We start from the raw sequence: 16,258 nt of genomic DNA, 5'->3' as shown, positions 1-16,258 counted from the left end.
AACAACTCTGAAACATGTACAGTCACACAAGTGTATTGTACAAACTATACTTCATAACGATGTTTAGACAGCTATAGAAGAATTCATGTTCACGTTTTGTTTTTATATTTAACTTACAGATTTCAGCTTAAGTTTTGCTTCAGTTTCTATTCTATTCTATTCTATTCTATTCTATTCTATTCTATCAGTTTAAATAGTTTGTTTTGATAATATATTATGTTAGGCCTATATTATAGACTCAAAAACAAGGTCAATTATTTATCAGGTTTTTGACTTTAAGTCTCTTGCTCATCAAGGCTGTATTCATTTCAAAAATATAGAAAAAACAGTGATATAGTGAAATATTATTGCAATTTCTAATATTGGTTTCCTATTTTAATACCTATACTTTAAAAGTATTTATTCCTGTGATCAAAGCTGAATTTTCAGCATCATTACTTCAGTCTTCAGTGTCCCATGATCCTTCAGAAATCATTCTAATATACTGATTTATTATCAGTGTTGAAACTGTTGTGCTGCTTAATATTTTTTTGTAACCTGTTACTTTTTTCTTTGATTCTTTGATTAATAAAAAGTTTAAAAGAACAGCATTTATTCAAAATAGAAATATTTTCTAACAATAGAAGTCTTTACTATCAATTTTATCCATTTAACACATCCTTGCTGAATAAAGTTTATTTAACTTTCTTTAAACTTTTTTAAAGTATCTTTAAAAAAGAAAGAAAACCATTTCTGACTAATTTTCTTCTCATTTTTCAAATTGCCTTAAATAGATTTTTAAGAATTTCTGCAGATACCTTGTAAATGGTAAAATAAAACTCTTTCCTTGATATTCTTTGATATTTGTGTATTGAAAATGTTTTTGATTTGACATTTATGGTCTTTATTTTATTTGGGCTAGTTAAATTAATCTCCGGGCTACCAAAATCTGAAGAGTACCTGCCCGAAGGGCTACCAGGGTTTTTGAAATTTGGCGAGCCCTGGGTGTCATATGATGCGATTTCAAGTTTTCCTTTCTCTTTGGAGTGTTACAAGCTGTTTGTGCATAGATAAGATCCCTGAAGTTGCAAAGACTACAGTCTCAAAACCAAAGAGATATTCTTTATCAAAGTTAAGACTTGACCACGCCCCCCTAAAACTGCACATTTGTGTGCGAAGATTTGCAAAACGCCACCCAAATGTATACGCAATAAAAGAGGGCGGAACTATTATTCTCTCTATAGTATTGTTGCTGCCACCTGTGCCATGTCCTGGAGATGCTGTGTTTCATGGTGAAAGTGAAACTACTTTGTTTGGGCTTCCAAAAGAGGACGCAACTAGAAATCAGTGGTTAAGTTGTATTTACAACACTGTTCCAGAACAGTACAACGCAAATATTCGAGTGTGTGCAGCGCATTTTACTGAGGACTATTTCTTGAATCTGGAAGAGTAGCCTACAGTGCTGGCTTGCACAAAGGCTGTTTCTATAAAGTGGGCCAATTCCAATTTTGCAAGGACAGTCTGGCGCTTCTGACTCGCAGCCTGTAAGTACGTTTTATTTAAAGAATTTTCCACTGACGGTTCAAATGCGAGTTTTAAGCAGTGTAGTGTACCACTGGTTGTTTGTCGTTTCTCCGATCACAAATGCAGACATGGTGTTATGCAACACGACGCATAAAAAGATAGTATAAGTCATTATAATCAATAATTATGTCCCCACTGGATGCAACATGCCTAGTTTATAATGGGTTTTATTGTTTTTGTGTCGTCGTGCTGGGACACGTAACATTTGCGTCTCACGCTTGAGGTATTCGGCCAATTACAACGCACTGTATAGCTGGCCAATCAGAGCACGCCTCGCTTCTCAGAACGATGAGCTTTGTAAAAATTGGTGCGTTTCAGAAAGGCGGGGCATAGAGGAGCAACAATAATTTACAGTATGTGGAAAATGTGTTTGTTGAACCTTAAACTGCATAAACATTGCATTACACCAAATACACAAAATAATGTTCTTTTTAGCAACATCAAAATGACCGCTTTAAGCAAGAACTTTTTTTTATTTTTAAAAAAATCAGTTTTAAGATGATTTAAAGGAGACCTCCCTGTTTGATATGCGATAAATAGCTAGTTAGTTTAGTCATAATTTATTTATAGTTGACAAAGTTGTGGAAATGTTAGAGGGTGGTATAAATATTTTTCATTGTCTTCAAGCTGCACCAAAAATATTGTGACTGGAATTTGAGTTTTATACATTTTAAAAGAGCTTCATACTTAGAATTGTGATATAGCAGTGTACATTGACTTGTGGTTGTCATGCTAGCAAAATAAGTTGAAATCCAACTCTCATTGTTCCCTGATTCTCCAATCATACATACATACATGCATACATGCATAAAATTAAATACTAAAATGTTGTTGCCATCTATTTATTTATTTACATTTTATCTGATTATTTACAATTACTTTTTAATTTATTTATTTATTTACATTTGTATTTACTAGTTTATCTTGTGGACATCAGCAAAATCACTTGTATTTAAATTATTTATTTATTCATTTATTGTAGTTTTTATCTGATTATTTACCATATTAATAAATAAAAACAAACAGACAAATAAATAAATACATTTGTGTTGCTATCTATTTAGAGCCAAGGAATATACCAAGCTTTATTACATTTTATACATTTTTTTTTTTTTATCCGATAATTTACAATAATTTTGTGTTAAATAATTTTTTTTTAATTTAATTTATTAGTTTGTTATCTTGTGGACATCAGCAAAATCACAATATGACAATATATAATATCTTTCTGTCCAATGTTTGTTTTTGTCTCGTAACAGCTCATGATCGCAGTGAAACTGTGCAGGTCACGCTATGCCAGGCTCGGCCCGGGGGCTCAGTGGACCCTGTGGCTGAGGAACGCTTCCAGTTCGTGCAGGACCTTGCCCTGGACATGGCCCAGTTCCTGGTGAATGCAGCTGGGAAGACCGAGGGAGCGTTACTTCTGGACGAGTGTCAGATCCCCCTGAAGGAGTGTGAGAGTTTGGATGATACTCTGGCTCTTGCTCTAAGACATCTGCCTCTACCGGCAGGCTGGAGCGTCCTGGGCACAGACTTGGACACGGGCACTTGCACAGGCTTGGGAATTGGTGAGTAAGCACTGTTTTTGAGGTTTTAAAAGTAGACTGTTAGTCTAAAACATGGGTGTCCAAACCTGCTTCTGGAGGGCCAATGTCCAGCAGAGTTTAGCTGCAATACACTTTCCTTGGTTCAGAAGTGTTTAATTAGGGTTGGAGCTAAAATGTGTAGGACAGTGGCCCTATTTGTTCCATTGTTTTGGAACAAATATAAAGCTTTAGCATGAAAGACTCACAAGTTCTAGTAGAGTCAGACATTAGCATGTTGCTAAGCTAAAAACATACTTAAAGTTAATTACTATCAGTGCTTTTGAGCACTGAATGCAAAACAAGTTCATTTATAACTAACCAGTTTTTCAACTCTTTTGCCTTCCTGGTTTAATTTTCTCACCAAGCTTGTTTCATTGCATTCTGAGACTTTTCTCTACAGTGGCTTTTTGCCATAAAATTTGGCAAAAGAATGTATTTTAGAAGCCAACACAATTATGCTGGTGTCGTTTTGAAAGTGTCTTGTAAATTATTACTTATTATGCTTTGAGCTGCTTTTGCAACCAGTGAGAGCTTGGAAAATAAACTTTATTTTTTGTTTCATAAAGGAGGCAGCCAGTTGAAATGATACATTTACATAATTTGCATGTTTTGTAAGGGTGGGTGTACCGAGGATTTTAGAACATCTTGTTAACATCTGTACAGTGAGGTTACTATGCTTAGACCACGGGCACTGTGCCTTCAGAATAGCCATGAACCTGTTTTATTCTTTGTATTTTCATTTTTAAGTTGTGGGTTGGTTCAGACTTTTAGTCCATTCTAGCCTTATTTTCCTCCTCCTTGTACTCATATCAAGCCAGGAGCACTATTGTCAGATAATCTAAAAGCAAACATTCCCACCCTAATAAAGTGCTCTATTTGGCACGGAGCATTTACACAGACTATTAAGTCAGGCTTTGGACTTGATTCGTGGGCTGACAGAAGATGCATGTGATAAATGGCAGGAACTCTGGTTGTCAATGAAATGACTTAGATTTGTGTTTCATGTGGATTTGGCAGAAAGGTTCTTGTTAAAAGAGTTTCCTGTGTTCTTCCTGCACACTGATATCCATAGAATTGTGACTGGTATTCGGCCTCTCGAAGAATTGGCCCATGTTTCTATTGACTTAAGAGCAGACTTTTACTAACTTGCCTACAAGCAAATAATGCACATCACAATATCTGATTCTGGCTTATCTATTCAAATTTTGTGAGTCAGTAAGGGGGAAAAAAAACTGTGTGTGTGTATGTATGTGTGTATATATATATATATATATATATATATATATATATACACACACACACACACACACACACACACACACAGTTGGGCAAAAAAGTATTTAGTCAGCCACCAATTGTGCAAGTTCTCCCACTTAAAAAGATGAGAGTGGCCTGTAATTTTCATCATAGGTACACTTCAACTATGAGAGACAGAGACAGAGAGACAGAATGGGGGGGAAAGAATCCAGGAAATCACATTGTAGGATTTTTAATGAATTAATTGGTAAATTCCTCTGTAAAATAAGTATTTGGATACTTCTTAAATACTTCTTCTTTAAGAGGCTCCTCTGTCCTCCACTCATTACCTGTATTAATGGCACCTGTTTGAACTCATTATCAGTATAAAAGACACCTGTCCACAACCTCAAACTCCACTATGGCCAAGACCAAAGAGCTATCGAAGGACACCAGAAACAAAATTGTAGACCTGCACCAGGCTGGGAAGACTGAATCTGCAATAGGCAAGCAGCTTGGTGTGAAGAAATCAACTGTGGGAGCAATTATTAGAAAATGGAAGACATACAAGACCACTCATAATCTCCCTCGATCTGGGGCTCCACGCAAGATCTCACACATGGGGTCAAAATGATCACAAGAACGGTGAGCAAAAATCCCAGAACCACACGTGAATGACCTGCAGAGAGCTGGGACCAAAGTAACAAAGGCTACCATCAGTAACACACTACGCCGCCAGGGACTCAAATGCAGTGCCAGACGTGTCCCCCTGCTTAAGCCAGTACATGTCCGGGCCCGTCTGAAGTTTGCTAGAGAGCATTTGGATACCCAGCGACAGCCTCAAAACATCACTGCTCTAGAGGAGATCTGCATGGATGAATAGGCCAAAATACCAGCAACAGTGTGTGAAAACCTTGTGAAGACTTACAGAAAACTTTTGACTTCTGTCATTGCCAACAAAGGGTATATAACAAAGTATTGAGATGAACTTTTGTTATTGACCAAATACTTATTTTCCACCATAATTTGCAAATAAATTCTTAAAAAATCAGACAATGTGATTTCCTGGATTCTTTCCCCCCATTCTGTCTCTCATAGCTGAAGTGTACCTATGATGAAAATTACAGGCCTCTCTCATCTTTTTAAGTGGGAGAACTTGCATGAAAATTTATCTGCATTGTTAATCCTTTTGATCTTTTATTTTAAAAATTCACAAAAATCTAACCTTTCATTGGATAATAAGAATTTAAAATGCGGGGGAAATATCATTATGAAATAAATGTTTTTCTCAAATAGACGTTGGACACAATTATTGGCAACCCTAGAAATTCTTACGAGTAAAATATCTCTGAAGCATATTCCCATTCATATTCACAATTTTGAGCACTCCAGGGTGATTATGAACATGAAATTATCCAGCCATGGCTTCCTGTTTCGTAGAAATATAAATAGGAGGGAAAACAAAGCCCAAATTCCCTTAATCATCCATCACAATGAGAAAAACCAAAGAATATATTTCTGATGTGCAGCAAAAGATAATTGAGCTTCACAAATTAGTGAAGTTGCTTTTAAGAAAAGAGCTAGAGCAGTGAAAAGTCACATTTCCACCATCAGGGTAATAATTAAGAATTTCCAAACAAAATAAAATGTTACGAAACTGCCTGGAAGAGGATGTGTGTCTATATCGTCCTAATACACGGAGAGAAGGAGAGTTTGAATGGCTAAAGACTCTCCAAGGACCACAGAATAGCAGAAATAGTTGAGTCAGAAAACCTTTAAAAAAATAGTCAAACAGCACCTACATCACCACATTCTCCTAGCTCATCCAAAAACAAACTCCTATTCTGTTATCAGACACGACTGGAACTTCAAATGGGACTGGCTTCTATGGTCAGATGAAACTAAAAATAATTTGCTTTTTAGCAGCAAACACTCAAGATGGGTTTGGTGAACACGGGGATAAAATGTCCCCCATGTGTACAATGAAATATGCTGCTGTGTTTTTGATGTTGTGGGCCTAAATTTCTGCTGGAGGTCCTGGACATCTTGTTTAGACACATGGCATCATGGATTCTATCAAATACCAACAAATAAAAAAATCAGTAAGTGACTGACTCTGTTAGAAATCTTATAATGGGCCATGTTGTCCTCTAAATTAGGCACAATCTCTGTTCCTGTAGGAGGTGTGGTGAGAGCTGGACCGTAGGCAGAGAGAGATAAGGCCAACAAAGGCTAAACAGGCTCTGTGATGTCATAAGCACAGGCTTATCTTTTATAAACAGCCTTGGTCTTAAATAACTCATTCAGTAAAACATCTGAAAGCTCCGTTACCTATTCATGCAAAGTTCAGCACTCAGAGTAAAAAGAGAAAAGACAATAGCAGGTTTTATCTGGTACCTGAGCACATGTTGGTAACTTTTTGTATTTCCTGCAGATTTAGATCAAGTTGCTGTGGACCTGTAGCGTTTCCTTTTAGATCTTGTTTTTAATAAGTTTTCTGTGGTTGTTATGCCACATAAATGTTTCGGAAAAACTCATTCCTAGAGTTGACCTGTCTGTTGAGGGAGAGGGCGAGCTGTATAATGACTCCCCAAGCTCTTGCATTTGTTGCAGCTGTTGCTGGGCACCTGGACCGGCCCTGACACCAGAGCAACCCGCGGGCATCTTGCCCAGTGCATCAGTGGGCCTGTACTGCCAGCAGTCTTCCATATGTGAAATTAAGCACATTATAAAAAAAAAATAAAAACGTCTAGTAAGCTAATAACGACTTTCCAGTGTGGGAACTGGGAATGCCAACTGGGAACGTTTCCAGTGTGGGAACTGGGAATGCCAACTGGGAATTTGCTGGTATTCAGACACGTTACATGGCACATATTAGATGATAGTCATGGAAAATGAGGCATTGGATTCTTCTTTGGGATAGTTCATCCAGAATTTTGTTCCAAACCCGTGTAACTTTTTTTTTTTTTTTTTTCAGTGAAACACAAAAGATGATTTATATACAGTGCTTTGTGCTGCAAGACTAAGTGTATGAACTCGACTATCACCATTCTGGATTTTGGCGTTCGCTTGTACGGTGGCTTTGAACTGTCAAAACACCTCTCAAAATGCTTGCTACGGACGCAAAAAACTGAAAAAATTTAACCCGATCCAAAAAAAATTTTATGATGGATGAAAATTTTGGAGGCATTGTGTAAACGTGATTGACATAAGTTAATGTGAGGTCATATTCATTTTTTAACGTGCGAAACTTTTGGACAAAATTTTTTGACTCGGTGTGCAATGACCTTTAGGTATAGAACAACACGAGGGTGAGTAAATGATGACAGAATTTTGGGTGGGTGGTATAATAATTTTGAATTTGAATTGTAGATATTTTTAAAAGTGCTTCATAGTCTGAGTTGTGGCCTAGCTGTGTACATTTTGAGCCAAAGTGCAAGTAATGAAATATAAATAAATAAATATATCAAATTATATATTAATTTATTTTTAGTAATTTATATTTTTGTGCATTTTTATTTTCAGTTTGTTTGTTTTATTTGTTTTAGTGATGTTTTTTTGTTAATTTGTGGGTGTCAGCAAAAAAAAAAAGTATTTATTAATAAAGTGTGCTACCACTGTGTAATATACACACTTGAAATAAAATTAATTCACGTTTAGAATGACCTGAAGGGGGAGTTTTTTATGTTTTTATTAATTTTTTGTTTATTTGTTAATTTGTGGATGTTTGCAAAATAATATTAAATAATAATGATAATAATAATAACCATGTTCACTGTGCAAGATGTTTGTAAGAAATGAAGTTTATTTGCAAAAACCGATAACTTTTTTTTTTTCAAAACTTTTTTTTTTTTTGTTAGCAAGTTTTTGTTTTGTGTTAGTTAGCTGTATTTTTTTTGTTATTTTTTACCTAATCAAAATATCGCAGCTGCAGTTTGATTGAGATTAATTGGAATGCACAATGAAAAAATTGAGTGCTGTTTAAAATAAATACTATGGTAACGCCAGTGTTTTGAGGCTCGAGTACGACAATTCTAACATGGCCTTGGGATACAAGTTACTTGAGACCAGTATTTTCAATATAGTGTCATGTCCACACTTGTGTCTCCAATCAGACTGTGTAGTGATCCTGATCTGCTGTTCTTTCCAGTGCCAGATCACTTCACCATAGCTTCTTTTCTTTTTTTCTTGCTCAGGGCTTCAAATTGGTTGTTGGATCCTCAGTGGGCCGATTAAACGATGGCAGTCTCATTCTCAGCCTCTCATTAACCAGCAAGAACAATCCTTCCTCTGTCCCTGTTGCTTTCACAGAGAGCCTCATTCAAGCTTCCTGAACTTTCTAAAACAGCACTCTGCTATCTGTCTTTATGATAAACCCCTTCAAATACGATCACTTCTCTCACTCAGGAAACCTCTCTGTCTGATTTTTCTGTCCTCATTGTAAATCATCTATTGAAATGTTGTTTGCACAAGTTTGTCAGGAGATTCTGTTGACAGAGGTCGAGGGAATTGTGGGGGTGTGTCTAGTTCGAGGGCTTTGCTGGCTCTCATTGGTTTTGAAGTTGCAGGGGGCAGAGCTTAGAGCAGTGAGTGCGGCACTTTCCTGAAGCAGCATTATCAGAAATATGCATTAGATAATAGTGTTTTCTAAAAGGACAAGGAAAGAGATTGAGCTGAGATCGCAACCTTAACTAGACTCTGTTTTCGTTTCCTATAGAACCTGGACCACAAGACACACTTTTGCACTTTGCTGCAAAGCGTGGACTACGCAAGGTAGCACTGTTTCTCCTCCAGCAACCCGGAGGAAAAGAGGCCCTCCGACTTCCCAACAAACAGGGTCGTACACCGGCCAGGGTCGCCCAGAAGAGAGGCCACACGCAGCTCCAGAAACTGCTGACGGAGTAAGTATTAAAATTATATCTTTAACCAGGATTTTTGGCTCATTTTTAGTAACCTTTTTGACTCCAAGGCCCCCCATTGTCAAAAAACAATATCTAAAGGCTCCCCAAAATGTTTCAGATATTTCAGCTGTAATGACAAAGTGGATTATATTGAGAGTTTTTATTTACAGAAACAGAGTGCCAGCATATGTTAAAATAAATAATTATCAATATAAAAAAAATATATAAAAACATAAATTCCATAATCCCACTATCTGAATGTTTTTCATGGTTTACCTTTATTACTACTCGTAAATTTACATGACTTCTAGTTTGAAGTTACAAGGGTTTTATTTAAGATATATACAGTATATATAATATTTATTTTAAATATTATGCCGTCAATGAGTCCTAATAAAATTGAAATGATGTTTAGATAGTCTTTTGTGCCTTGTTTTGTTGTAAAACTAATACAAACATGCATTTGAGGCAAATTCTTACAGCCATTGTCATTATTGTCCCCCAGCAAATCTTGATCTATGAAATCTGACCAGATTAATGTGAAGAATAGGCTGTTACAAGCCGCAGACTTTATCAAACAGAACAGACGTTGTGACCTTTGAAATGTCTTAATAAATACAGCTTTATCGTATTTGTTGCTCTCAAACATAAAAGGTTAAGTCACACTCGTAAAGATAAAGTTGAATTATTTTTCATATGTCCTATAAACACTCCCCCCGTCTTTGGCAAGAGTCAGATTTATAATAAAGCAATGGTTTTATCATGTGAATAAGGCGCGATTTAGTGTTGTGTTCTGAAGAAAAGAGGATGTTGAAATGTGGGGGAGATAAAAGCAAAACACAAGGACAGGCCATGTGGCTCTGAGCTCTGTGTAAACAGTTAAAGCCACATAAGCTTTTTAAAGCAAACCTTTGCAGTCTGCAACAGAAACCGGTTTCAAACCAGCAAGATCCTGTGTGCAGATTTACTCAGTAAAGTGGCATTACCTGTGCGTGTGTAACAGAGACGTTTACCTTTATCAGCTTCCTCCAGCCAGTGCTCTTCACAGTCTACGGCTAGCTGTCCTAACCTGCGTGGGACAGATTCCATATGTTCCCCTTCTTGACTATTCTAAAACAGGGCACCAAGGCAGTCTGTGTACTCCTCAGGGATGAAAACTAAACACATCTCTCTTCTACTCATATATTTATGAGATATGAGTGGGAGAGATGAGAGAGCTATGCTTGTTTTGATCCTGTTTTTATATCTCTTTCTGAATTTAATCTGACATATACCTGTGACCTCACATCTGATTAATTAGGTTTGAAGTCAAGCCTATATATATATATATGACAGTTAGGCTAAATAGCTAATTAATACTAGAGAGATGCGACACTCTAGGAACCATTTCCTGTTAGCGGTGTCACCCAGACTGATGTCTACCGGGTCACTGGCTGCCCAGCTTGCCAGTGAAAGCCAGTGAAAGCCAGTGAAATGTGATCACAGACAGAAGGATAGAGGAGAGACCAGAGCTAGCATGTGATCTGTGCTCTCTGGATTCAAGGGTCTGTTATAGAAGGCCGTTAAGTGCTTTGGTTTAGTGCCTCATTTAAATCAAGTGTACTGAACCACAGCACACCCTTAGATGTTGCCTCAAATCTTTCCATCAAAGCTCATGATATTTTGTTTGTGGTTTCTTTAAGATATTTTGATGTACTTTTGTCCTAACTTTCTATGAAGTCATGAAAGCACAGTATGTAATATCTTATAATACGCATTCTGATCTGTTATAATACATTATATTACTTTTAATGTTACCATTTTATGCCATTATGTTGAATATAAGGCAATCAGCAGATACAGGTACATGATGATTTGTTCAGCTCTCCAATCCTTCAGAGTTTAGCCTTTAACGTCTGTCATTTGGCTAATTCTCTGGCTGCCTACAATATGCCTCTCAGGTCCGGAAGACCTTAAGAGCTTCTCCTTTTCACTTTGCACTCTTTAGTTTCCTGTGAGTGATGTCACAGGGTTGCTATGGATACCTTTTTGGACCTTACATACACAGCAGGTGAAAACAGTTCCTGTTGTTACCCATGTGTCAGAGCCCTGGGGACAATCTGAGCCACTTACACTAACAATTGCACATTTTCTCTTTTGAAAGCTTGTAGTATTTTGGGGTTGACAAGGGTGATTCCACCTTAGTAATTTACTATTACTAAGATACATAATGTTCTGTCTTAAATCAATTTACTGCTTGTTTGTCATGTTGACACTGCCACCAGGAACTTCAGTTTCACCTTTAATGTAATCACGCTCTTTTTCTCTCCCCACACAAGAAAAAAAAAGCAAAACAGGTTTTTACACTAGTGAGTGAGTGTTTTTCATATCTTTGTCTTAAGATACAATTAAATTATTGTTGTCCGAGCTCATTGCAGCATTGTGCTGGATGTAAACCTGTTTTAAGTTTGGTTGTGGTGTTCAAACAAGTGATTTTTCACACTTGACATTGCGTTCAATGGGTAACCACAGTCAGTATTGTGTATTTCACATCCTCTCTAGGTGTGCTGGGTGTGGCCTTGCTGATTCAGTGCCTTGAGACTGGGCGTTCTCAAAGTTTGCTATGTTTGTGTTGGGCAGGGTTGACAACCTGACAGAGTTGGAGACGAAATCGTCCAAGTGGTGTTACCCAGAAGGCAGAGTTCTGCAACACCACCCCAAGCTAAACACATATACCCTGACGCTAGAGGATGTGCCAGGGAGTCCCCCACCTAACCTTCAGTGTGATGTGGAGGAGATCCAACGCCTCATGCAGTCACATCAGAAGGTGAGTCAGTGATTTCAGAGTCTTCTGTGGAAGTAGGTGGGTCTTATTTTCTTGCTCTGCCACTTTAAGATCACAGTGATATTTCCAGCTGGGTACGATCAGCAGGGATGTTTGCTTTTGTGGTAGGACTCTGTGGTAGGAGGTAGCTATCTGTGACTAAAGGAAGTGACTAAATGCAGATCACAAACTAGACTGTCTCTGTGCACGCACCCTTGCTCTGTTTCTCTGGGTGAATGTTTAATGTCAGTTTTAATGAGGGCTGTATAAGTCATGCTGCTTTATTTAATAGCTTTTTTTTACTTTGTTTATTCAGGAAGATCCTCCACCACAGCATAAACCTGCACTGCTGATTCTTAACAGAAACTCAAGTGATAAAACAGACAGCCTACCGCCCAATTCACTGGAGCCCGAGCATCAGGAACCTAACTCTGAACAAGAAGAAACCTGCAAATCGAATAGCTCTGCCGTTGAGGATGGATTGTGTATTCATCAAAACGGCACAGGAGACCATGTCCAATCACAGGACGGGAAGGTGGAGCTTGAACCGCCAGCTGTAGGGGATACTGGCAAGGCGTCAGATAAGGCTGACTGTTCACAGCAGCGGGTTGAAGGTGATTCTGTGACTTTCAGTGCCCCTTCCTGTGGAAACCAGCGGGAGGAAGCAGATATAGAGCTCTGCGTTATCGGTGCCAAACAGGAAGCTGCTTCACAGCCTGATAAATGGAACCAAGAAGAGCAGGAGGCTTGCCAGAGGAGTTTAGAGACTGAAACGGACAATAACGCTCAATCTGGCAACCTTGAGTCCCAAGACATGGGCCACGCACAATCTCAGGGTCTCCTCCCCTCGGAAACTAATCAGCCCTCACAAACGGAGGACAGCGAGGGGAGTACAGATCTTAGTTGGCGAGGGGACTTACCAGAGGAAACAGAAGGGGAGATGAGTAGCAGCCAGGAAATAGGCTTAAACTCTTCAGCACTTTCTTCCCATGATCCAGAAGAAAACGGTCAGCACGACGACAAGATTGAGCCCAAGCTGTCTACGGAATGCTCGGTGGGAACAGATGAACAGACTTTAATTCAGGTAAATTCTGAGGTTACCTCATCCGTACGAACAGACAAAACTGTTATTTCTGATGGTGTTGACAAGCCACATGGTAGCCTAGAGACAGTAAATCTTAGCGAACACACCAAAGGCAACACTGAGTCAGTTTCTGGTTTGGTTACGGATGACGCTAGCATAAAGCAGAACTCTGGATGTAGCATTTCAGACGGTGATCATTTGGAATCGTTAAGTCTTCGGCCAAACATGGCACCAGAACCAGTGCATAAAGGTCGACGAGGGCTCTCGCCTGTTACTGAGACTTCCTCTCATGAAGGTCCAGCTGTGGAGCCCTTGTCTGAGACTACAGAAAGTTTTCAACAGCCACACCAAGTCTCACAATCTCCAGAAACTGCATTAGAATGTCAGGAGATTTTTTTTAATGACTCAGACTGTGACATCAGTGCAATAGCAGGGGATTTTGTTGGCATCACTGCGGAGATTTCATCTTGCCAGATTGATGGGTCTCTACCTGATGGGAGCACGGAGGAGGTAGCCCCGAATGAGAGGATAAATGACCCTAAAGAGATCTTTGAAGAACCGGAAGCAGTTAAGGACATTGTTGTCTCACAGTTGGATGAAAAATCTAAATCTTCTGATAAATCTTCTCTGCTTGTTGACTCTGAAAATGTTATTGAAAGTGATTTACAACAGGATGTGTCTACAATACTGTCTTCTGAAAATTGTGGAGCTGATATAATCGTAGGAAGTCCTTTAGGAGAAGAGGCATCTGAAATGTTTGTTCAGCCAGATTCTACGTCCAAACTGGTTGAGCATATTCCTGAGGAATATTCTGGAGATACGACAAATGAAAATCAAATTTGTGAGCCAAGGGAACCATCAGTTCTAGTGTCCACTTTGCAAGATGAACCGGAATTTAAGGATGTTGATCCAGATGAACGTCTACAGGAAAGGGAAATTGACTCTACTTCACAGGACACAATCAGCGAGCTCCCTGATCCGTCGGAAATCACACACAATGATTGTCCTGAATCCAAAGCACAGTTCCAGCTTTCCTCCAAGGAGAGTGCAAACACACCATCAGAACCTGATGTTGAATGTGTGAATGACCTTGACCTGTCTTGTGCGTCACTCCTCACAGAAAGCCAAGGTGACAGACCTTCTGAGACACCCTTCACTGATGGAGTAAAGATCTCTGCTGTAATTCCTAGTGGGGATGAATGTGTTGACATGGCTACCGATATGTGTGACACGACTGTCCCCGGGGACAGCCCCTGCTCTCCCATAGACACCACCAGTGGTACAGCTCTGGAGAGCTCCTCCATGTCTGACCCACTCAATGCCTCATCCTCAACAGCTGAGCTCACATCCCCTTTGGATATTAATAGTGGATTGCACCAGGGTTTGGAACACACTTCCCCAGTGGATATAGACAATGGTTTGTCTGAGGAACTGCAGCCTTCAGAAACACCTGAGAGTCTGAGTGGATTACATCAAGATACGCCTGATTGTTTGATGGAGCACATTGAAACTCTTCAGAAATGTGCTGAGGAACCACATGTCGAACAAATGACAGGTAATGCATTTTTATTAATCAGTCTGGCAGTGCTGACATAAGATTGTGTAAACATTTATTTTAGGGAGTCTGATGCAATCAGATAACGCTACCTTTTACCATCATCCTGTGTAACAGTTGTTTGAAAGTGTGAAACTTTGTGCTGCTGCTAAATGAAGTGTCATGCAATTCCAATCAGTTTGTTTACAGCTGAAGCTAGCTTCATTGTATTCTGACACATGCTTGTGTGTGTGTGTGCGCATGTGAATACAATGATGTTTGCCATACAAACTATTTTCTATGGACATAACATTGAGTTATTCTTATTTAGGTCAGTATTTATTCCCATTTTGTCTGTAATGTTATTTTTAGTAATGTTTAACAAAATTCTGCCATCGATCAGCGGTTTAGGTTTCCATCCGGAAGGGAAAAACCTTCTTTGCCATTCAGGTAACAGTGTTAATAGGGAGTGTTTGCAAATGACAGTGTGTATTTGCAGCACATTGTATCATAGCAACCTGGTGATGTCACCTCTGCCTCACATCATAGAATGAAAACAGTTGAAAGATTGTTTTGTGAACATTTTTTGTTTGTTTTACAAGGTAGACGCCCAGCTCTTTTCCACATGGATGAGAATTCAGCATTGTTCTACTAATAGCTGCTTACTGTATGTGTTATTTATATCACATTCATGGAGCTGCTGAGCTGAGTTGGAATGGAGGAATAAGTCACTTCCTTTTATCAAAAGTATAGGGTTATTAACGTATCTGAATGGTCTAATCACGATTTGTTAATTTCTAAGTAAACAAATAAACCTGCGTCGCTGAAATGTTCGCTCTTCGGACATGAATCAGCAGCTGAGTTAATGAATTACATATTGATTTTTGGAAGTTTCAGTTAAAAGTCATGCATGTGCATTTACTCAAAACTTATTTAAATGAAGCGTTTTGTTGTTTGTACATGCCTCATCAACTGCAGAAAGTTTGACAGAATGGCAACTTAAAAGTGCTTCAGCCTTTTTTTAGTTCCAAATTTTAAATGTCCTCTGTCTTGATTCCCCTTCACAGAGGACGGCACTTTAGCAGAGGATGTGGTGGACGGACACCAAGACTCCTCAGCAGACATAGCGAATTCCGAAGTGGTGAGTATTCTTTGGCTATTATCCTCAACCTGCCATCCACTAAATAAATCATTAACATTTAGACCTCTTGGTATGATTCACGCAGAGTTTACTTCCAGCCACCCTGAATTCTCAGTAACTAGGAAGGTGGTAGTTTCCCGAAAGGCTCCACGGAGCAGAAATTCAGGGATGTTTTCAACCTGACCTTCTGTCATAAATCTGATCTTTCTGCCTGGTTGCTGAATGTGCCTCAGCGTTCTGACGCAGGTCTGAGTTAGAAGTGCTGAACTGTGTCTCGCAAGGTCATACTGGCAGATATGGGAACCCTGCTACCCTACAGCTCACACTGTGGTTGTGTGTGTGCTGTCCTTTTTCTCATGGAGGAAATATGACATCACCCTGAACACCTTTTTTTCCCAGTTGTGTGTCAG

At 38.9% G+C, this 16,258-nt stretch overlaps 1 protein-coding gene across 6 annotated transcripts in view; it reads left to right on the top strand.

Annotated features, from left to right (window-relative positions):
- LOC306866917 (A-kinase anchor protein 13-like) overlaps positions 1–16,258 on the top strand; it is a 99,564-nt gene that overhangs the window by 31,256 nt on the left and 52,050 nt on the right. For all 6 annotated transcript variants that reach the window (XM_079412359.1, XM_079412360.1, XM_079412358.1 and 3 more), the window contains exons 4-8: positions 2,823–3,131; positions 9,103–9,286; positions 11,906–12,092; positions 12,406–14,728; positions 15,775–15,848. In XM_079412359.1, the coding sequence (XP_079268485.1) occupies positions 2,823–3,131; positions 9,103–9,286; positions 11,906–12,092; positions 12,406–14,728; positions 15,775–15,848 (3,077 nt within the window). The remainder of the gene's footprint in view (positions 1–2,822; positions 3,132–9,102; positions 9,287–11,905; positions 12,093–12,405; positions 14,729–15,774; positions 15,849–16,258) is intronic.

Source organism: Barbus barbus (genome assembly GCF_936440315.1).
Source record: "Barbus barbus genome assembly, chromosome: 48".
Classification (NCBI taxonomy): domain Eukaryota; kingdom Metazoa; phylum Chordata; class Actinopteri; order Cypriniformes; family Cyprinidae; genus Barbus; species Barbus barbus.
The sequence above is the reverse complement of the archived record's forward strand: the minus strand, read 5'-3'. Positions and strand labels throughout refer to the sequence as shown.